General features: G+C 36.5%; 1 protein-coding gene across 5 annotated transcripts in view; it reads left to right on the plus strand.

Annotated features, from left to right (window-relative positions):
* The window catches only part of LOC103568657 (collagen alpha-1(XV) chain), a 493917-nt gene that overhangs the window by 271660 nt on the left and 197287 nt on the right, over positions 1-24970 (plus strand). For all 5 annotated transcript variants that reach the window (XM_053740819.1, XM_053740818.1, XM_053740817.1 and 2 more), the window contains exon 11: positions 5826-6026. In XM_053740819.1, the coding sequence (XP_053596794.1) occupies positions 5826-6026 (201 nt within the window). The remainder of the gene's footprint in view (positions 1-5825; positions 6027-24970) is intronic.

Here is a 24970-nt window from a genome sequence, read left to right on the forward strand (position 1 = left end):
ATAATAATAATAATAATAATAATAATAATAATAATAATAATAATAATAATAATAATAATAATAATAATAATAATAATAATAATAATAATAATAATAATAATAATAATAATAATAATAATAATAATAATAATAATAATAATAATAATAATAATAATAATAATAATAATAATAATAATAATAATAATAATAATAATAATAATAATAATAATAATAATAATAATAATAATAATAATAATAATAATAATAATAATAATAATAATAATAATAATAATAATAATAATAATAATAATAATAATAATAATAATAATAATAATAATAATAATAATAATAATAATAATAATAATAATAATAATAATAATAATAATAATAATAATAATAATAATAATAATAATAATAATAATAATAATAATAATAATAATAATAATAATAATAATAATAATAATAATAATAATAATAATAATAATAATAATAATAATAATAATAATAATAATAATAATAATAATAATAATAATAATAATAATAATAATAATAATAATAATAATAATAATAATAATAATAATAATAATAATAATAATAATAATAATAATAATAATAATAATAATAATAATAATAATAATAATAATAATAATAATAATAATAATAATAATAATAATAATAATAATAATAATAATAATAATAATAATAATAATAATAATAATAATAATAATAATAATAATAATAATAATAATAATAATAATAATAATAATAATAATAATAATAATAATAATAATAATAATAACACGCCCGCGGTGCATGTTGTGCGGCCAGCGGGGGTCTTATTTACCCCGTGGCGCATCGTGGGCAATGTAGGCTGGCCTCCCATCTGCTGGCCTACCAATCGCACAACAAACTTTACGTTGGGTTAACTCCCCAACGTAAAGTAATACTGAGTTCAAGACAATACTGAACCAGGAAGTGCTCCCCACAACCTGCCCTTCTCGGATGAGGGCAACCCACTAGCTGGGCGGAGTACCGAGATTCCGAACGATGACGACCTTGGCGAACAACGGACTGCATTTAGGTGGACGGAGGAATTACGAGCCGATCTCTTGATGTGCTATAATAACAGTGAACCGGAGCGGAGAGGCTACATGGCGAGGATGCATGCTCTCTGGAGCAATATGCATCCTAACTACAGCCATCTGTCACAACAACATCTCCGAGACTATGCCTCTCATCTCCGGCGAACACGGAGATCACTGTTAATGAACAGACGATTATCTCATCGTCTGTCTTTTCCAGCACAGTTACATCAAGAGAGACGCCGTTCTTCTGAAGACGCTGACAATGATTTTGAAAGGCGACAAGTATGTATCTCAAAGAAGATACACTACCCAAAACAGCTACTTGACACGGTAAACCAAGAACTATCTGCCCGGATTCAGGAAGACTCTATTTTGCTCACCATCAATCAAGCTGTCTATGATGCTGCTTCCTCACTCTTACCTTCAGCGAGGAGAAATATTTCTTCTCCTGAGGCAAAGATGAGAGGGCGCATTGGGCAGCTGTCACTAAAGATTGATGATCTCCGGAAACATGTCTCCCGCATTCAGTGTGTGATTGAGTATGTCAATGCACGTAAAGCATTTACATCCAAAGTCCGCCGCATTGCGGCTGGACTACGCTATCAGCATCACACACTGAATAAGGAGAATCTTCTTAATATCAAAGAAGGTTCCCTTAACAGGTTGCGGGCTCTAGTGACTGCTAAAAAGTCACTAGAGAAAAAGCTGAAGCGGCTTACCGATAACTCTTTGTTTCGGTTAAGTCCTTCACGCTTTCTGACACCTAAGACATCTGTTTCTGGCGATTCCCCATCCATCGAGCAAGTAGAAGCTTTCTGGTCCGAGTTGTATGGTGATCAACCGAACGTGAATCGTGACACTCCAGCTCTCAACGACTTCGAAGCATTTTGTCGACAACATCGCAACGACAATGCTGATGAAGAGAGCCCCGAAGTCAGCGTGGAAGAAGTTCGTTCAGCTCTGAACAATGGTAAGAACTGGGCTGCTCCGGGTCCAGATGGCATTAACCTATTTTGGTGGAAGAAATTAACTTCTACCCATAGTCATCTGGCCCGGATTTTTACAGCGTTCATCAGAGGTAATGAACCAATTCCATGCTGGCTTGTAGAAGGGCGAACCGTGCTCATCCCAAAGAAAGGAGACTTGTCTGACCCGAAAAACTACAGGCCTATCACCTGTTTGAATGCGGTTTATAAGATTTTCACCAAAATCTTGAATAATCGCATTCTGCAGGAGATAGACCCTGTATGGCAGCAGATATACGAACAACGTGGCAGTAAAAGAGGCCTGTCAGGTTGCAAAGAGAATCTGTTAGTGGATCGTTGTGTCATTCAAGACGCGATCTGCTATCAGCGCAACCTGTCAATGGCCTGGATTGACTACCGCAAGGCATTTGACTCAACATCTCATGAGCTTATTCTCTTTTTGCTCAAATGCCTTGGGGTCAATCGCGATACAGTGGGATGCATTCGGCGTACGATGCAGCTTTGGCGAACACGGTTCCACATTTCATGTGGCAACGACAAACGTGTAACCGAAGCTGTACAGTACAAACGAGGAGTCTTTCAGGGAGATTCTCTGAGCCCTCTGCTGTTTTGTATCTCACTGCTGCCAATATCCGTTGCGCTACGCCGCACCCGTGGATACTCAGTGGGTCCATCAAATGATCGAAAGTATTCGATCACCCACTTACTCTACATGGATGATCTGAAGGTGTATGCTTCTGATGAGGAACACCTTCAGACAGCCTTGAATATTGTAGGGGAGTATACCCGGGATGTTGGCATGGCTTTTGGGTTGGACAAGTGCGCGGTCGTTAATCTGGTGGAGGGTAAGTGTTCTGATGTGCGTGAGGATATCGAGTTAGTAGATGGGAGCGTCATTGACCATCTTGACGCCGGAGAGTCGTACAAATATCTAGGGATTGACGGGAGTCCTATGCAGGACGCCTCGAAAATCAAAACGACTCTCTGCAGCGAGTATGTGCGGAGACTCCGGAAAATCTGGTCATCAGAACTTTCCGGGAAAAACAAAGTCTCTGCAACAAACATGCTTGCTGTCCCGGTACTCCTCTACTCTTTCGGTGTTCTGAAATGGGCCCGAAAAGAACTCAGAGATCTCGATATCAAGACACGCAAAGTCATGAATATGAATCGGAGCATGCACCCTAAATCCTCCATCACCAGATTATACCTTTCCCGTCACATCGGAGGGAGAGGTTTACAGAGCTTGGAGTGTCTACACGATCGTTTGGTTTTGGGTATAACATACGAGGTTGTCAATTTCACTGCAGATGAAAACGACTTCCTTATGCAAATTGTTCATAGTCATGAGAATAGGCATAAGGGAATGTTTTTATATAAGGCAGCAATCTACGCGGCAAAATCCCTCGGTCTTGGAAGAGTAAACCCTCTTATCGAACTCCCTAAGGAGGAATTTAAGAGGGTCATCAGCAATGCTGAGCAACAAAAACTGCTCAGCACACATATGGACAAGTCCATGCACAGCGTGTTCTTTAAACACGTGCGTGAACATGGCTTGTCCGAGCAGCTGACGTTTTCCTTCCTCAGGTCAGCTGGCCTGATGTCTGAGACCGAAGGATATATTTTTGCCTGCCAAGATGGTGTTATCAATACTCTTGAATACCGTGCTAAAGTGCTCCAGATGCAGCTACCCGACACTTTGTGTAGAGTGTGTAAGCAACATCCTGAGACGCTTATGCATCTGTTGTCAGCATGTCCTGTGCTGGCAAGAAATGCATATGTCCAGCGTCACAATGCTGCTCTGCGAGTACTTTACTACCACCTAAGACATACTCACGGTATCGATAAAACACCAGTGCTGCCTTATCTGCCAGGAGATATTCCGCAAGTTGTTGAGAATGACCGTTGCCGTATTTATTGGAACGTGCCATTCGCAACAACGCGGAAAATCGATCACAATAAACCTGATATTGTGCTCTTTGATAAAACCGCTCGTGACATTTATGTTATCGAGTTCTCAGCACCTGCTGAGTATAACATCACGGTTAAAGAAGAGCACAAACACGAAATATATCAGGATCTCCTGTTTGAAATTGGCAAACTCTACCCAGGCTACCGTGTCAAGCTTGTCGTACTTATTGTTGGCGTCCTAGGAGGGATGAAACAGACTTTTGTGTCTGCATTGGCTAAAATCCCAACTTGTTCTCCGCAAGTTGAGTTTTTGGCATCGCGGATGCAAAAGGCTGTTATTCTCGGATCCCTCCGTCTCCTAAGGCAACGAAACTTGGCCTGCTGCGCATGCTGATCATCTTGTTGATGAAGCATCGCAGCAGTAATGATTTGGCGCTCAGGTGAGGCCCTCGGTAGAGTCGGACTACCGGGGATAACCCCCTGAGCATTTAACTAAAAAAAAAGAAATAATAATAATAATAGGACACATTAAACACAAAATAAAAATCTTATATGAATATCCGTGAATAATTAATATTCTAAAAATATCAATTGTTTAAAAATTGTGAAACGATTCAGTGTACAAGTGAATTGTAACTAAATCAGTAATAAAAAGTCAAAAATCATAAGTTCAGCCTTCCGAGTTTCATTCGAGAGTAGCACATAAGTTTACATCTTACTATCCGAGCCGCGCCCATCCAACCAAATCCTACAGGAGGAAGCTGAGTGAGCTGCAACGTTCTGGAGGGATCTAACCTGCCGTGACTAGAAAGAAAGAAACACCGAAAGGTAGGTGAAAGATTTACATTCTATTCTTTCATAAGATAACGGGTTCAACACAAGATCACCAGTCTCTTCGGAGACGTTTTGGGTTCTTACTTTTCGAAAGATCCTCCATAAATAATAAATTATAGGAAGATACCTCTTCCTCGTATTCTTTAATATTGTCGGCGACCTCCAAATTGCTCGTCTAAATTTTTCTATCGCTACCAAAGGGAGAAATCCCGGATAATTAATTCAAATTTAGCATTTTGATCAAAAATTTTTCAGATCTACGGCTGTAGCGATAACATCAGAAATACCGTGAGACTAAAAAATTTCTAAATTTATTCCTTTTTTTCAAAGAGTCTTCGGGCTGTAAAAATATTTTTTTAGTTAAACCAATGCATCGCTCCGTCAGCAAATTTTTCTAGCGTCACTTTTGCCAGAGGTTTTTTTTGAAGAAGTTTGTACGACATCTTGTCGCAGAGATATCAGCCTTCAAACGAAAAATTATCTTTTTGGTTTTGATCATTAATATTTCAGACACCAATGATTGCAAAGTAAATTGGAAGACAGCGTTAAGCCTCGAATAAATTCTCTACAAGATCTTTTTATCATTTTTTGGGATTTTTTTTAACCTCCCGCTAATAAAACTATTAATTCTCAAAAATTCGGGAAGTTATTGGTTTTACCCCGATTTTCAAAAATCAAGTTTTTATAATATGTCGACGTTTTTGAGGTCCTAGGAAGCTATTCAGACTTTTTTCAGGAAGATGTCCGAGTGTGTGTGTGTGTGTGTGTGTGTGTGTGTGTGTGTGTGTGTGTGTGTGTGTGTGTGTGTGTGTGTGTGTGTGTGTGTGTGTGTGAAGACCTTGAAAATGTGTTTGCAACAATGTTTTCGAGCTCAAGGACCTTAAGAAAAAAGTTTTGAGGCTGACTGACAAGCTTAACGGCTCTTTAGGTTTTTACATGTTGTCACTATGCTTCAGTAGCTGTTTGTATCATCACTGATTGCAATGAATATCTTCAAGTTACTAATAGATAATTTGAATGAATTCATACTTAGGGCGCTGCAGGACCACCTGGAGAGCGAGGACCAGCTGGACCCAAAGGTTCTAAAGGTGATAAAGGCGATCTTGGGATGACAGGTCTAGAGGGAACACAGGGTCAAAAAGGTGAACCTGGCCGAGATGGAAACCCAGGTGAAAAAGGAAATGAAGGGGCACCTGGACCACCTGGAAAATCGGATGAGTTCTCCCCTCATGACGTAAGGATTCATTTTTTAGTCATACTTATAGTTTTTCATTTTTCATTCGGCGATTTTCTGTATGCCATAGTAGTGAAGGGAAGAAGTCCCAATTTGATAACGAGACTTTAAAGTTTTAAATAAATAAGTTATAGATTTCATTCGATTTATTCTGTAAAATTCAAGCGTGCCACGTAAATTAAAAAAATTACATTTATAATAAACAATAGCTATAAGTGAATAAAAGTGTTCATGAATAAATTATAAAAAATTCATTATTAATTTGGAACTGAAATAGATGGTATTATATCTGGCTTCTCAACTTGTGAGGTAAAAAACATTTTCAAATTGCCAGGTTGACGTCATTTGCGTGTCAGTAGATCCCAGGTGCATCAGCGGTTGATCATCTTTTATTTAATGAAATATATTTCATTTACTTACCGTAATGTAGATTGCGGGCTTCATAATTCGGCCCAAATAATCCTTTTTTTACGTAACTTCTCCGCCTCTGCTTGTGCGTAGTCGTCTCTGCCACTAGCCTCTGAAGGAGCTTCAAAATAAAACCCGTGTAACGGGTAAAATTGGTTTATTAAATTTATTAAAGTAATCATCAAAACAAAGAATAAAAACTGGCTTAATTAAATACTCGAATTAATCAATAAACAAATTAGAAACAACTATTCCTTTGCTCAGATTTACTTGCTGAAGTCCAGGGTTGGAGGGGTTTCAAATTAGACACGGATTTTAAACAAAAGAGAACAAAACTTTATTTAGACAATTTTTTTTTTACACGGTGATTGGCTTAGAGCCCTATTCTACTACGTTCACAAACAAATAATGATGCAATAATTAATAATAAAAACGATTACGCGGTCGCTCAGCGACTTTCCCATCGCATACACTCATCCACACACAAAATCTCGTGGGCGAAATTCCGGTTTTATCCCTCCCCGGATACCTTGAGATATCTGGTCAACCTTCCCCTCAGCCCTACACGAGTTTCCCCTCCAAGAGCGGATGGTCTCCGTCGAACCCCTACCTACACTAGTCGGTTTCAAATTAGGGGTCTATTGTTATTTTTTTTATGAACATTGAAAAATCTAAAGGGTATCTTCAAATATGGTGGCAGTTAAAATTTGAGCTCTTAATATTGATATTTAGAGGTGGCTATTGATAATTTTCGATTTTTCATTTAGTAACGACGAAAAATACATAACTTCCAAAAAAATCAAGATACAAAAAACCTCTGCTCGAATTTACTAATCTACAAAAAAGGTCTTTTATGATTTTTGCATAAATTCAACCATTCACAAGATATCCGCCGTCAAAGTTTGATACAATTCGAAGAACTTATTTTTGCTGGTTCTGAATTTTATACCAAATCAACTAATGAGAATTCAGAAATTCTCAAAACAGTTTTTTTATAGGAACTTAAATGCTCGATAAAAAAAGTATATTATAATTTTTTGATAAATCCATCTGTTCAAAAGTTATTAGAGCTGAAAGTCCAGTTCGAGTAAATTTCGAGATCTTTTTACTTTTCTGGCGAAACTATCGGACTAATCATAAAATGTCATGGAACCTTTCTTGTAGGCAGTTTTATTTCCTACAAATCTCTGTTAAATTTTTTTTGAGTCCTGCTTTCTCTTCTAGATATTTCTATTTTAATGCCGAGCTCTTAAAGTTGATCAGAACACTTTTTTTAGGAGCTTGGCATTAAAATGGAAATAGCTCGAGTCCTGATCAACTTTTATAAAGGAAATAAAATAAAAATGAAATGAAAGAAATATAATATTGAGAGAATTAAAATCTTACTAAGTCCCGATACCACATTCTCTCATTATCTTTTCATTCGTTCGTCAGCCGTCGCGAGTACTTCGCTCGGCCGGCCAAATTCTCAGTATTTAGTATTTACCTAAACTCTTAAACGCATTCGGTTTCTTTCATTTCACGATTTGATTTTATTAAAACTATTTTTTTCGAATTCCCTTTGATTTTATCAATCGGGACTCAGAAGGATTTTAAATTTCACGATATTATTTCGCTTATTTCGTCATCTCTCACAATTCTTTCAATCTGTTAATTCTTTTCAGAGATTCATTCAGAGACGAAATGTGCCTTTTTTCATTTCCCTTTGATTTTAAATTGCTCGGGACTTGAGAATAACTTTACTCAGTCGCTCATTCATACGTTCACACGTAATAGTAATAATAATAATAATACAATCATAGGAATAATATTGATAGTATAATAATAAACGCAAGAGAATCACAATAGTTTACAATAGTCATAGTTAATTAAAAAGAGAAATAGTGTCACAATAGTCGTAGTAATGGCTATGATAATAATAATAATATTAGTATTAGCAATAATAACAGCATAATAATAATAATAATAATAATAATAATAATAATAATAATAATAATAATAGTAATAATAATATCCCACGGTGCATGTTGTGCGGCCAGCGGAGGTCTTATTTACCCCGTAGCGCATCGTGGGCAATGTAAGCTGGCCTCCCATCTGCTAGCCTACCAATCGCACAACAAACTTTACGTTGGGTTAACTCTCCAACGTAAAGTCTAACTGAGTTCAAGATAATACTGAACCAGGAAGTGCTCCCCACAACTGGCCCTTCTCGGATAAGGGCTACCAACTAGCTGGGCGGAGCACCAAGATTCCGAATAATGACGACCTTGGCGAATAACGGACTGCATTTAGGTGGACGGAGGAATTACGAGCTGATCTCTTGATGTGCTACCATAACAGTGAACCGGAGCGGAGAGGCTACATGGCGAGGATGCATGCTCTCTGGAGCGATATGCATCCTAACCACAGCCATCTAACACAACAACAACTTCGTGACTATTTCTCTCATCTCCGGCGAACACGGCGATCACTGTTAATGAACAGACGATTATCTCATCGTCTGTCTTTTCCAGCACAGTTACATCAAGAGAGACGCCGTTCTTCTGAAGACGCCGACAATGATTTTGAAAGATGACAAGTATGTATCACGAAGAAGATACACTACCCGAAACATCTACTTGACACGGAGAACCAAGAACTATCTGCCTGGATTCAGGAAGATTCTACTCTACTCACCATCAATCAAGCTGTATACGATGCTGCTTCCTCACTCTTACCTCCAGCGAGGAGAAATACTTCTTCTTCTGAGGCTAAGATGAAAGAGCGCATTGGACAGCTATCACTAAAGATTGATGATCTCCGGAAACATGTCTACCGCATTCAGTGTGTGATTGACTTTGTAAATGCTCGTAAAGCGTTTGCACCAAAAGCCCACCGTATTGCGGCTCAATTACGATACCAGCATCACACGCTGAATAAGGAGAATCTTCTTAACATCAAAGAATATTTTCTTAACAGGTTGCGGGCTCTAGTGACTGCTAAAAAGTCACTAGGGAAAAAGCTGAAGCGGCTTACCGATAACTCTTCGTTTCGGTTAAGTCCTTCACGCTTTCTGACGCCTAAAAAATCTGTTTCTGGCGATCCCCCATCCATTGAGCGAGTAGAAGCTTTCTGGTCCGAGTTGTATGGTGATCAATTGAACGTGAATCATGACACTCCAGCTCTCAACGACTTCGAGGCATTTTGTCAACAACGGCAACGACAATGCTGATGAAGAGAGCCCTGAAGTCGGCGTGGAAGAAGTTCGTTCAGCTCTGAATAATGGTAAAAACTGGGCTGCTCCGGGTCCGGATGGCATTAACTTGTTTTGGTGGAAGAAACTAACTTCTACCCATAGTCATCTAGCCCGGATTTTTACAGCGTTCATCAGAGGTAATGAACCAATTCCATGCTGGCTTGTAGAAGGGTGAACCGTGCTCATCCCAAAGAAAGGAGACTTGTCTGACCCGAAAAACTACAGGCCTATCACCTGTTTCAGTGCGGTTCATAAGATTTTCACCAAAATTTTGAATAATCGTATTTTGCAGGAGATAGACCCTGTATGGCAGCAGATATACGAACAACGTGGCAGTAAAAGAGGTCTGTCAGGTTGCAAAGAGAATTTGTTAGTGGATCGTTGCGTCATTCAAGACGCGATCTACTATCAGCGCAACCTGTCAATGGCCTGGATTGACTACCGCAAGGAATTTGACTCAACATCTCATGAGCTTATTCTCTTTTTGCTCAAATGTCGTGAGGTCAATCGCAATACAGTGGGGTGCATTCAACGAACGATGCAACTTTTGCGAACACGGTTCCACATTAAATATGGCAACGACAAACGTGTATCCGAAGTTGTGCAGTACAAACGAGGAGTCTTTCAGGGAGATTCTCTGAGCCCTCTGCTGTTTTGCATCTCACTACTGCCAATATCTGTTGTGAACTTTCCGGGAAAAACAAAGTCTCTGCAACAAACATGCTTGCTGTTCCGGTTCTCATGTACTCTTTCGGTTTCCTTATATGGGCCTGAAAAGAGCTCAGAGACCTCGATATCAAGACACGCTAAGTCACGAATATAAATCGGAGCATGCACCCTAAATCCTCAGTCACCAGATTATACCTTTCCCGGCACATCGGAGGGAGAGGTCTAGAAAGCTTGAAGTGTCTACGCGATCGTTTAGTTTTGGGTATAACGTACGAAATTGTCAATTTCACAGCAGATGAAGACGACTTCCTTATGCCAATTGTTCATATTCATGAGAATGGGCATAACGGAGCGTTTTTATATAAGGCAACAATGTACGCAGCAAAATCCCTTGGTCTCGGAAGAGTAAACCCTCTTATCGACCTCCCTAAGGAGGAATTTAAGACGGTCGTCAGGAACGCTGAGCAACAAAAACTGCTCAGTACACACATGGACAAGTCGACGCACAGCGTGTTCTTTAAACACGCGCGTGAACATGGCTTGTCCACACAGCTGACGTTTTCCTTCCTTAAGTCAGCTGGCGTGATGTCTGAGACCAAAGGATATATTTTTGCCTGCCAAGATGGTGTTATCAACACTCTCGAATACCGTGCGAAAGTGCTCCAGATGCAGCTACCCGACACTTTGTGTAGGGTTTGTAAGCAACATCCTGAGACGCTTATGCATCTCTTCTCAGCATGTCCTGTGTTGGCACGAAATGCATATGTTCAGCGTCACAATGCTGCTCTGTGAGTAGCTTATTACCATCTAAGACAAACGCACGGTATCGATAAAACACCAGTGCTGTCTTGTCTGCCAGGAGATATTCCACACGTTGTTGTGAATGACCGTTGCCATATTTATTGGAACGTGTCATTCGCAACAACGCGGAAAATCGACCATAATAAACCTGATATAGTACTCTTCGATAAAACCGCTCGTAACATTTATGTTATTGAGTTTTCAGCTCCGGCTGAGTATAACATCACGGTTAAAGAGGAGCATAAACACGAAATATATCAGGATCACCTGTTCGAAATTGGCAAACTTTACCCAGGCTATCGTGTCAAGCTTGTCGTACTTATTGTTGGCGTCCTAGGAGGTATGAAACAGACTTTTGTGTCTGCATTGGCTAGAATCCCAACTTGTTCTCCGCAAGTTGAGTTTTCGTTATCGCGGATGCAAAAGGCTGTCATACTCGGATCTCTCCGTCTACTTAGGCAACGAAACTTGGCCTGCTGCGCATGCTGATCATCTTGTTGATGAAGCATCGCAGCAGTAATGATTTTGCGCTCAGGTGAGGCCCTCGGTAGAGTTGGACTACCGGGGATAACCCCCTGAGCATTTAACAAAAAAAAAAATAATACTAATAATAATCACCCACAATAATAAAAAAACAGGTCCTCTCTCACACCATCACACCTGTTCTGAGGGTCGTGCAACGAGATGGTCCCTGAAGATGGTTCTCGCTGGCTTTCGTCAATGGTCGGTAGCGGCGTTCCACCGCTGATACCCGTCCAAAACGTGGGTTGACCTTGCAGTTGATGGTGATTGTTGGACACTTCACTCGACTTTGACGCCACGATATGCGACTTTTGTAACTCATTTCGAATGGCTAATTTCATCGGATCGAGAAGGACTTTCTCGGCAACGATCTCTAAGCGGATACGTTGGTGAATTGAGTGACTTAGATCCTCTTGGATCGTTCGAATAATCTAGCGTAATTGGGCCTTCTTGCCCCCTCGTTTCTTTTTTGGCATAAAATTTGGATGAGGCTAGGATTAACCCCCATAGCCGGTAACAGCGCTCAGGTAGAGTATCAGATCGCTAGTGTCAGCGTTCCTCAATGTAAAGGTGATTTGAAATGATAACTACTACGTATGTAGTAGTGACAGCTTCATTGCTTGGAATCGAACGATGAGGCAAGTTAACGTAATTTCGATCATAGTTCTTAGCTCTCTTAGATCTCGCGATCGACTGACTTGGTACGGCTCTTTGTTGATATCATACATTCATTTAAATGTTAACGTTGCATCTCAGGTTTCCAATGAGAGAATTGTCGTGGCCCGGGCCTCATGCATCGTCATCTGTTTAGACTATCCGCGAGTCACGGCGATTCTCTTATCGCCATAGATTTCCGTTACATTGTTGGCGGTGAAAAGAAATAATTTAGCCAACAAAGTAACGAAATATTAATTTATTCACGACTCTAAGAAGCTTCAAACCGTTTACTCGCTTACTATGGCAAATAAATAATTTGAGACTTTAAAAAGAAAATACTAAAATTTTTATTTAAATATAACTAAAGCCAGACCGTAACAATGGCAAAAAATGTAAGAAAGATTGCTAAAAAACGTAAAATTTTCTACAGACGTGTTTAATCTTCCGGAACTGTACCTTCCTTATTTGTAGTTGTAATTTAATGCTTAAAATTGAGCTGTAATCGTCCGATGCACCAACGACGTGCCGCCACCAAATTTGCGATTCAAGAGAATTTTTAACTTCCCGCTATGAAAATTTTCAAAATTTGGGTTATTGTTTTTATCCTGGATTTCGAAAATCGAGTTTTTAACGGATGTCAACGTCTTCAGGTCCTAGGAAGCTATACCGATCATTTTCGAAATGATGCTCGTGCGTGCACGTGCGCGCGTGTGTGAGTAAATTTCTTATAGCTTTTCAACGAATTAACTGATTTGAATTGCTTTTGCAGCAATCGTAAGAGTTTATCGGCCATCAAATTTTTGGACAATTTCATATCATATGGTCAGGTAGAGTTGAGAATATTCGGGATTTACGGAAAAAAGAAAATTCTTTTCTTAGTTTTTTTATTATTTCACAGAAACGACTCAAACGATCGACTTCGAAATCTGATCAGCTTTACAACCTGATAAATCGCGTCAATTGCAAGCTTAATCATTTTAATCGGCTAATTCGTTGAAGAGATATCGTCAATCAAACATCTTGGAAATTTGATCGGCTTTAGAACTCATTGAAACGTGCTGATTGCAACATTGAACATCATAATCGATCTATTGGTTCAATAAATATTGACGACGAAAAGATTAAAAAACAATAATTTATGTCTTTTTCCCCGGATAAATCATAATATAATGTACAGTAAAATCTCCGTAATGTTAACATTCCTGTCCAGGACCATTTCGTAATGTTAACAAATCCTGTCGTCCCCACCAAACCAATACTCATATCTTTATGCACAGGTCTGCGCCGTAAAAATGCGTAATGTACGGAAAAAAAATACATTCTTAGGTTAGGATTTAATCTTATCGGTTTAAGTGGGAGGATTCAAATTTCCTGCCACTAAGCTTTTTTTTGATTGGTCGCGCGAAAAAAACGTAGTAAGAGACAGGACTGTTTACATTAGGGAGAGAATCTTATTAAATTTAGAGAGAGTGTAACACTGCGGTGAGTCACATTAGGGAGATTCTACTGTAGTAAAATGTGTTTAAAATCAAACCAACACTCCGTCTTTATAATCTTTTCTGATGACCACATGATGTAATGCAATTCGTTCTTTAGTTTAACTGATATTACCTACAAAAAAATAGAAAAAAAACTTTTTTAACATTTTTTTCGGATAGTCGTAAATAAAAACTTAAAGAATCCAGCGAGAACTTTTATTTCCCAAGATAGATTGACTTTAAACCATTTCTACATTAACCGTTGGCGTAAAAATAAGTGAAATAAATGCAATCCGTGGTCTGAAAAAGTTTTCAGATGGCCCAAGATGAGTTACGGCACCTCACGGCGGCTTACAACGCAAAAGTGGCCCTCTGAGCGGTCGACTCAGTACGAACATTTCTTTCCGAGGACACGAAAATAAGTAAAATTAATGCAATTCGCTGTTGAAAAAAATTTTTGGCTCGCCCGAGACGAGTCGCGCATCTCACAGTGGCTTACAACACAAAAGTGGCCCTTTGAGGGGTCGACCCAGCACTAACTTTTTTTTAGGAATCGATTGTCATCAAATGGTTGCTACATCATCTGTCGGCGCGAAAACGAGTGAAACAAATGCAATTCATGGTCTAAAAAAGTTTTCAGGTGGCTCGAGATTAGTCACTGCATCGCACAGCGGCTCATTTAATTCTATATGAATGCCTGCATAGGGGCCATCAAGCGCTAAAATGGGTGAAAATTGCCATCTCAGCCACTTTCTCATACTTAAAATCCTTAACTATTGTTCTCTAATTATTGTTAACTGCTACTGACTTGATGTTGATTATATTTCGAATTTAATGAATACCTTCTTATTAATAAAAATTGTTTTGTTATTATAATTCATCTCCATTCATTTCGAACTTTTTAATACAAATTTTACATTTCGGATACGTTTTTTTTTGTTTTTTAATATATATGTTAGGTAGCACACCTATTTCTTACTGAACGTTAACATTAATCGACTATAATTATTTATAATTTTTCAATGCAGCCTCTTTGGATTCCACGAAGCATTTCTCGAGTAAGTATAAGAATATTGTAAGTATAAGCAAACAATGAAAAAGAATCAAAATTTAACTAATTATTCTTTTTGTTATTAAATTTTAAAAGAATTTTATAGGGTAAAATTTGTTTTGAATAGGACTTTTAAGCAGGGAAGTATGTGTTCCCACACACCTACGGGCCTTATATGTGAAGCGTTCCAAACTTTCGTATTATGAGGACGGAGAATTAGAATAAAAGGGGATTGGTCAAGATAAGGAAAAAAACCTTCCTCAGAATGGAATTACTAATTTCCCATAGTTAATATAATATTCGGTTAAAATATACTTAACTTACAGTGTTGAAATCGCTGTTTTTTATTATGCCGACAAGAAGTATAAACTATTTAGATTGAGGGAATCTTGAGCCAATATCTCAGGCAGATATTGTAAGTCGTTGGGAATAGCAACCAAAATTACCGATGTATAGAACAGATGGTGTACGCGGATTGAAAGAGAGAGAGGCAATTATGTGACCGATACATAATTGCCGTTATCGATTACGAAGCAGATTCGCAACCGCTACGGATATGAAGACAGATTTCATACTAGCATCTACCTATAATGACAGATATTATAATTAGGTTATGACTCTAGCAGATCTGAATTGCCGTTAATTGCCGTAATTTACTATGAAATACCTTAATTTACGGTATTCACAAGAACTACCGTTAAATACGGTATTTTACGGTAGTTTACGGCAAATTCGCAGTAAATCACGGTATTTTATCGTTATTCGGATCCACTAGGGGATGACGAGACGGATTCAAAGTCGCTTCCGATGCAACGGCAGATTTTACTTCAGCATCTAAGTATAAGACAGATTTATGATTAGGTATCGGAAATGAGACAGATTCAACGACGCTTCGAATATAATAACAGATATAACACTGGCATTTAACCCAGGTGAAAATGTTTGGCCAAAAAACTGCCGAAACAGCTTAATTTGGCCGAATCAATCAGAACTAAAAAATCATATTTTGCTGTTTTAAGAGTGATGTATTCTTTCAATCTCGTATAGAACAAGTAAACTAAGTAGTCACTGTCAGTATTGTAGTCTAGTCGTTAAAGCGTCGGTCTTTCGTTCGTAAGATCCTGAGTGGAATTCATCCACCTTCTATCCAGACAGAGCTCCTAAAGTCAATGAATATCAGTTGAGTTACCCCATCAAATGGCTCCTGAAGCACATGGTCACTTAATATCGGTGTCAAGCGAGATAAGCGTGGTAGTATGGCAGGATTATTCTGCTGATCATCCAGTAGTAAATTATTATTGTGAAGTCACGATTTTATTGATCAATTCACTCCCAATTTTTGATATGTATCGCATACTGAGAGTATTGTCAGTGACAAATTGTCACGTGTCAAAGTACCACATTTAACACCTAAATTTCTTTTAAAAATGATGTGAATCAATAATGGTCATGCACTGTTTTGTAACAATGCGTCGGCACCGTATGTCCATGCGTACCAAAACTACTCAGGAGGATAGTGTTCAACTCACAGCAATCGCTAGCTCATCTTTGAATTAAATACAGGCATATCATTCGAAAATCATCACAGAAAATAATTATCGAATGATACGCCTGGCCGTTAATTAATAAAAATTGCCGCGAGTGGGCTAAATTGTGCATCAAGTGCAAAAAAACTAAAATATAAAAACACGTTTCAATGTCGATCACCAGTTTCAAATCTCTAAGTGAACAATTCGAGCATATTCTTATCAACAGCGTCTTAAAAAATACCAAAAGGCTTCAATGAGTGCTCAACGATGACTGGCTAGTCCACGAGATTTCCTGAGGTTGTTCTATCATCCAATGAAAACGCAACAACGATATCACATTCACTAATGCTGCACTAAATTTCATGCCGCAGAGTACCAAAACGCATAACATCGGATCAAGGCCCAGAACTTAAATTATCGTTATTCTAGTCTTTATTGAAATTCAATGATATTAACAACCTATACAACACGACCCTCAGGTGACCCTGGCTGAACTAGTATTAGGTGAACCTATTCGATGATCTGGAGAGTTATTTACTCCCTCCAATAAACTTACTTTTCATGACATTGTCAGTATATGAACTTGCGATTTTATTGATTCACTGATACTAGCTACAATCTCGCGTCATGGCAAGTATTCTAGTTTCTGTTTCTGGAACTCAAGTATGTGCACTCTTGAATTAGGGCGAAATAGCCAGATTTGACCATCTTTCACACCACCATATGAAGGCAGATATCATGACACCAGTTAACATAATAAATTCTACGTTGTGGAATATTGGAGAAAGCTAACCACTATTTCAGTGGAAAAGCTTAGTCGGTCTATGAAGCAAATGCGATCGACACGGCTAACTCGCAGACAAGTAAAAGCAAAGTTGACGTGACCCAAAAGGCAGAGTCTAATCCAACATTTAAATAAGTTCACGTGATTCAAAAGATTTCTTCCTTATTAGAAGTTTTTTAATAAATTAATTATTTACCACAGTATTGCATTTATTTACCTTTTTATTTATTCATACAGTTTGTAAATATTTTATTACTCTAATGAACACGTTGTAAAAAAAAATACATGAAAGAAATAAAACACGGAAAGTCATGTGTTTATTTTGAGCTTTCACTTTTCAAGTACGAAAAGGAATAATTAGTTTATTAATTCTTTCTAAGTATTGTTTTATCATACCTTGGTCGAAAGTGCCACATTGCTTTCCGGTAAAATGATGATGTGAATTAGTGCGCATGCTTCTACTTCTAGCGTATGTCAACGAAAATAAAATTTTTAAACGTCAAAGTTATTTTTTATGATAGGTTACAATAAATTTAAATATGTGGAATACAATAAAACCTACTTTAATTTTATTTAACACGTAAAAATGAATAAATAAAAAAAAATATGATAGTTTTTGAGTTGCTATTTTGGTATCTGTAATTATGAGATAATGTAAAGTCTTAAATTTATGAACTAAATATCATGCCAAACATGTTTCTATAACTGAAAAAACTTTGAATGCAAGTGTTTCGATATAATCTGTTGTAACATATTAATTTTATTGGATCCCTTTTACATTAAGGAAAATCCTCATTCAAGTGGAATCGCTATATATACTGTGATATTCTTCTTCAAAGAAGAGTTTAGTTTATAGATTTACTCCGAAAATATTTCTCAGTGTATATAAGTAAGTCAAATGTAATTTAGATAAATTTTCTATAGTGTAAAATAGGAAAAAGATTTTGACTCATGAAGCACTTGAGAAACAAAAATTTTTTTCATTTTTATGAAAAAAGTCATTAATTGATAATCAATACCCAGTGAACACATGACCTTATTTTGACGTCATACGTAGGTCATAGAAATGTCACGGCATCTTATGTAAATTTTATGTCAATCTGACGTTCTACACGACTTTAATATGATGTAAAAATTTGACATCATATTGATGTAAACATGACTCTTGCATGACGTCATAGTCATGACTTATGTATTACGTACGCTTGACATAAAATCTACATCACATTGTTACGTAGTAATAAAGTCACTATTGTATATCATAATGACTTAATTTTAAAATCATACATTTATGTCAGTAGCAAAGTCACGGTTATACGTAATATGGATGTCACTCTTAAATCATATCTTTACTTCAGTGACAAATCAGTATTTTACGCAATGCTGATGTAATTTCCGAGTCATACTTTTTTATCATCTATATATTTAAATAAAACAATCATAGAATGAATTTAAAAAAATAGATAAATGTGTAAAAATAACAACTAAATGTCGAACATTTTTGGGGACAAAGTAATCGATAAACTCGATAATAGATTTCAGACGTTTTAGATTAAAACATTAACATGAGTATAAAAAAATTAACTTTATGGTTTTTGTTAATGGTGAAGAAAATACAATAATTAGTACTAAAAGTATATAGATATTTATTATAAAGAATTTTCACTCTAAGATAGCTGGTTATAGACTGACTTGGCTTACAATACAACACTATATGTATGTGCAGGATGGACTTACATACTATAGTACATAACATTGTCTATATGACTGTAGTTAACACCCTGCCTCAATGTTATGCTACTTACACAATAAAATAAACATTGCATAAATAATTAAGATTCTATTACTCCTGATTTACTTCCGAAGTAATTAAACATCTTGAAATTCAAGGGCTTTGTTAACACATCTGTGATTTGTTCAAGAGTTTGGATATATTTTAGCTTTATGCTTTTTTCTTGAACTTTTTCTCTATTGAAATGAAATTTTACATCTAGATGTTTTAATCTCTTACTATTTTCTATGTTCTGTGCAATATGTAAACATGACTGATTATCCTCATACATCACAACGAAGTCTACAGATACTGATATATCAGATAATATACCTTTTAGGAATACAGACTCACAAACAGCGAAACAGAGAGCCTTGTATTCAGCTTCTGTGGACGACAAAGATACTGTATTCTGTTTTTTCGTACTCCAGGATACAATATTTCCATGCACATACAAGCAATAGCCTGAGACAGACTTCCTATCAAACGCATCCCCAGCCCAATCAGAATCTACATAGCCGTGACAAAAATAGAGTTATTTGGTATGAATAAGATTCCCATAGACATTGTTTCTTTAATATATCTTAATACTCTTTTTAATCCGACCCAATGCTTATGACTAAAGCAGTCTTGATACCTGCTAAAGTAATTAACGGAAAAACAGATATCGGGTCTACTTCTTAGCATCAAGTACATTAAACTACGTATTAGTTCCCTGTATGGGTATTTAGAATGTTCATTTGTACATTCCTTTTTGATATCTAGTTTCTAAAATTTTTCAATAGGAGTTTTGACACCTTTGCAATTGATCATACCAAATTTTTCTAAAATAAGCTGGCTATATTGCTTTCGGTGAATTATAATAGTACCATTTTCTCTATTTCTACAGATACTAAAATCCAAGAAAAATTTTACTTCACCTAAGTCTGTCATGTCAAATCTGTTTAAAATTTTTTCTTTGAATTTGTTAATGCCCTTTTCCTTTCCTACAATTAATAAATCATCAACAAATAAAAATACAATCGATTTTCCGCACTCATTTGTAACATACAGACACGTGTCATGATGTGAATTAACAAAACCTAACTCTATCATGAGTAAATGAAATTCTTCATTCCAGCGACGTGGTGCTTGTTTCAAACCATACATAGATTTATTTAGCTTACAAACTACATCTGTCTTCTTTAGTTCCTCTGGTAGATTTATGAAGATTTCTTCAGACAATTTTCCATGTAGGAAAGCAGTCTTCACATCCATGTGCTCGATTTCTAGATTCTCCCTATTTGCAATAGATATTAATGTCCTAAAGGTTAGTAAATTTCCTACAAGCGAATATGTTTCGTTATAGTTAGCGGTCTGAAAACCCTTTGTAACCAACCTGGCTCTTTCCCTTGACTGTCCTTCTTGATTTTGAAGACCAGTTTACTATCAATGAGTTCTTTGCCTTCAAGTCTCTTTACTAGTGTCCACGTTTTATGTTTTCTGTGGCATGCCAACTCTTTCTTGATTGCCTCTTCCCATTGAGTGGCATTTACCCCTGCCTTAGCTTGCGTACGGGTTATTGTAACAGCTTCACTTGTCTGCAGTGCTACATGATACCTTTCGAAGTCTTGGTGCCACACGGGAGCTTTTCTATAACGAGTTGGTCTTTCCTTGACATTGTCGGAGATATCCTTATAATCTTCTGCCTGAACGATAGTCTGTTCTAGGATATCATTAGTGTCTTCGTATTCTTCTTCTTTTTCTTGATAACTATGATCTATACTACACTGAGAGGAAAAATACGTTTTCGGAACTAGAAAAACGTAGTAAAAAAGCATCTCAGCTATTGACTGTAGTACCCGTAACTGAAGTGTTATAGTAAATAGTACTACAAAAAAGTAGTCGATTACACTATTATGCAGTTAAATACACTACTATGATACTAGTGAACATGACTGTTCTGAGTTAGGTAATTTAAATTAAAAATTTCTAGTCAGCGCAACTATACGACATGGTAATAATTTAATATTTATATCAAGTAAGATCAACCAATTGATCATAATTTTCTTAACTACAAATTTTAAGTCAGCGTAACTACACTATTTTGTTACGGCTTATCATTTATATTAAGTTAGATGAACTATGTTACGCTGGGTTGTTTGAACTAAAAATTTTAGAGTATATTTTACTAAGAAAGCATAGTCATTCAGACTTTTCATACATACTGTCTTCCGAGATTTTGTTTTGAGTTTAAAACGTTTTTTAACTTCCCGCTCAGAAAATTGACGATTTTCAAAAATTTCGGGAAGTTATTGTTTTCACCCCGATTTTTGAAAATCGAGTTTTCATCAGATGTCGACGTTTTGAGGTCCTAGGAAGCTATTCTGACTATTTTCAGAATGATGTCTGAGCGTGTGTATGTGTTTGTGTGTGTGTGTGTGTGTGTGTGTGTGTGTGTGTGTGTGTGTGTGTGTGTGTGTGTGTGTGTGTGTGTGTGTGTGTGTGTGTGTGTGTGTGTGTGTGTGTGTGTGTGTGTGTGTGTGTGTGTGTGTGTGTGTGTGTGTGTGTGTGTGTGTGTGTGTGTGTGTAAACTCTTTGTAACTTTTGAACTTATGGATCGATTTGGATAGTTGAGGTGGCAATCGAAAGAGCTTGTTGGCCATCAACTTTCCTGAAAATTTCAGATTATTTGATCGAATAGACTCGAAAATATTTGCGAATTACGAAAAAAAAAATTTTTTTTTTTAGTTTTTTATTGATTTCTCAAAAACGACTTATACGATCGACTTCAAAATCTAATCAGCTCTAGTACTCAATAAAACGCGTCGATTGCCACCTCAAACATTAAAATCGAATAATTCGTTCGAGAGTTATCGCGGGAGAAAGAAATGGTGAAAAACGGTTTTTTCTAAATATTTTCGAAACGACTGACGCGATCGATTTCAAATTTTAATCAGCTCTAGAATTCAATAAAACGCGCCGATTGCTACGTCCACTATCAAAATCGATTGATTAGTTCAAAAGATATCGGCGTTGAAAAGTTAAAAAAATAACATTTTATGTTATTTTTTCCGGATAAATCATAATATAACGTACTAAAATATGCCTGATATCATACCAACTCATCTTTTTTATGGTTTCTTCCGATCATATAATGTCATCGAACTTGGTTTTTAGTTTAAATCATATTATCAACAAAAAAATCGATAAAACGTAGTTTTTAATATTTTTATCGGATATTTCATATTTTATTGTTTCTTACATGAGTCAAAATTTATTTAAATCTTGATTTTGATCCCCGACATTGAAAATACATTTCTGCCTCACTACACTTATTTTACTGAACATAATCAGGAACTAAATTTTAAAAGCTTGAAAAGATCGTAAAAAAACAATTGCATGTGATAGCATTTTCGAGCTCGAAGAGCTCGAAAATATATCTACACTAATGTTTTCGAGCTTTTTGAGGTCAAAAACAGCGGGAAGTTTCGGGGCTGGCCCGCAGGGTCAACCGACGCCCAGATTTTTTTTTAGTATTTTGAAAGTATTTCAAAAACGACTTGATGAATCAATTCAAAAATCTGATCAGTTATAGAACTCAATAAAAGATGTCGATTGTCGCCTTGAACGTCTTAATCGGTTTATTCGTTCGAGAGATTTCGTTTGAGAAAAAATCGTAAAAAACGTTTTCTTTCGAAAACAAAGGCATACAAAAGTATTTTCGAGCTCGAAGAGAAAATGTATCTACAACAATTTTCTGAGCTCAAGGAGCTCGAAATAGGCGGGAAGTTTTGGGGCTGGCCCGCAGAGTCAACCGACAGACCGATTTTTTTTTTTTTTTTGGTGTTACGTTTTGGGAAATTACCCAAAATTTATTAAAAATCAAAATAATTTTTAGTTATTTAATTTTATCCAGGTTTGGCCTCGTTAGAGTGTCTATAGACCCCTGGTGGGCCGTGGTCGTCGATTATTTTATTAATTATTAATTTAATTTGATTTTAAAATATTATAAAAGGTGTGGGTCGCTCAGTGAAGGAATGACTATATGTGAATTGTATGGATATCTGTTTATTAGGCGTCCCCAAATATGGGAGTACCCAGAAAAGGCCCTGAGAGTCTCTTTTACAAATCTACGGTAGCATAAATCATATGGATACAAATACAATATTTTTATTTAACAATATTGAAGTCAACGGTATTCTTATAGTGATCTGTAATTATAGCGGTAACATAAAGGAGATACAATATTCATACGCGAGCAGACGACTATTCGAATCAGCTTAACTATGGTAACTAACTCTTTCCTGAGATTGCATCCTCTACCTAGAAAATATCACTCCGCCGTTCCCATGAGAGCTCTTTTTTTGCTGCATAATGAAATATCCCTCCGCAGTCTCCAACGGGAACTCTTTTCTTCCCACAGTCAAAACTGCTGACCACGCAAAACGTCTGCTCGTCATGTTATATTATAAAAAGTAAGACTTAGTGCGGCTAATGTAATGTGATACTGATGTGCAACTGTATAGCGCCCAATCTTCATCAAATACAAATAATATATATTACTTCCGAATTTCGGATTTATCTATCTATTACTTGTTAATTACTATTAGACGGATGGGCGTCAGCCCACCCGCCACAGAGATTATTTTCTAAAGCTCCAGACATTATAATCTTATTTCCTTTACAAATAAATACTTTTCCTTTCGTAAATGTTATTTCTAACCCGGCTGACTCACACTTTCTAACAGATAACAGATTTCATCTTGTCTTTTACATATAACACATTCTTTAACAGATAATTTTCAGTTTTGATATTACCTATCCTTGTAGCTTCTAATGGTTGATTTGCTTTGGCCACATGTATCTTAATCGGGTTTCTTAACTTGACCTGCTCATGAAAGAAATTTGCTGTATTGATTAGATGATCCGTCGCACCGGAATCCACAATAAACGTAAGATCTGCATTTGATGACTCAGTAGCCATTGTCGCTAAAATAAACGCTACCTCTGTTTCTCCTTCTTCTTCAAAAGTTTTAACTTTACTTGAATGTACTTGATGGTGCTGATATCTGGCCCCTTTGTATTTGCAATCAGCTTTCTTATGACCTATCTGTCCGCAATTGTAACAATTAAATCTGAAATATGGCTTCATCATTGTTTTGTTAAAGAACGCTGTTGATACGCTTTCTTCTTGACCAACTTCTTTCTTTTTTGTTTCTTCAGCAAGCAATCGATTTTTCACGAATTCCAATGTCTGGTCTTCCGGTTTCATTGTTTCTATTGCAGTTACAACTTGTTGGTACGATTCAGGCATTTGAAGTAGCAAATAACATATGATTTCTGAATTATCTGGTTTAGCTCCTGAAGTTTTCAAATCTCTAATAACACCATCGAATTTGACGTAGTGTTCTTCGAGGCTTGTTCCTTTATTATATTTAAGTGTAATTAATGACTTTCTTATTAACAGTTGAGATAACACACACCCTTCTTCTCAAACCTGTCCTTGAGCTTCTCTACCATTTCCTTAGCCGTGTTACAATCTTTTACATATTCTAAAAAAGAGCCATCCGGCCTTACCCGGAGTGGAAAGGTAGATTTCGTATGCAAATACAATAAAGCTACAATAGTGTAATTAATACTTATTTTGTAAGCTTAAACATGAATTTCAAGGAAAAGGGTTATGCCTTATCATTTAGAAGTTATTAAAAGACTAAGCTGCAAAAATAAGTTTTTTTTTAATTTTTGTGAAATTTTCGATATCATCAAATTGTAAGAAAAGATGTTTCAAAAAATCAAGTATTACAGTGAAAATTAAAGCTAATTGTTCAAATTTTGAGATACTTTTTACAGAATTGAGTTATCATTTTCGGTTCAAAAGTTATTTTAGAATAAAAGCAGAAAATTCATTTTTATGAAATTCAGAAAAAACTTTAAACGCCCACAACTTCCAAACTAATCGAGGTAAACTTCGAACTTTATCGAGGTAATCGTCCAATAAATAAGTGTATAAAATTTCATTAAGATCTGTTCAGAATTGCGGGCGCTATCGTGATGACA

The sequence above is a fragment of the Microplitis demolitor genome, chromosome 7, assembly GCF_026212275.2.
Source record: "Microplitis demolitor isolate Queensland-Clemson2020A chromosome 7, iyMicDemo2.1a, whole genome shotgun sequence".
Classification (NCBI taxonomy): Eukaryota; Metazoa; Arthropoda; class Insecta; order Hymenoptera; family Braconidae; genus Microplitis; species Microplitis demolitor.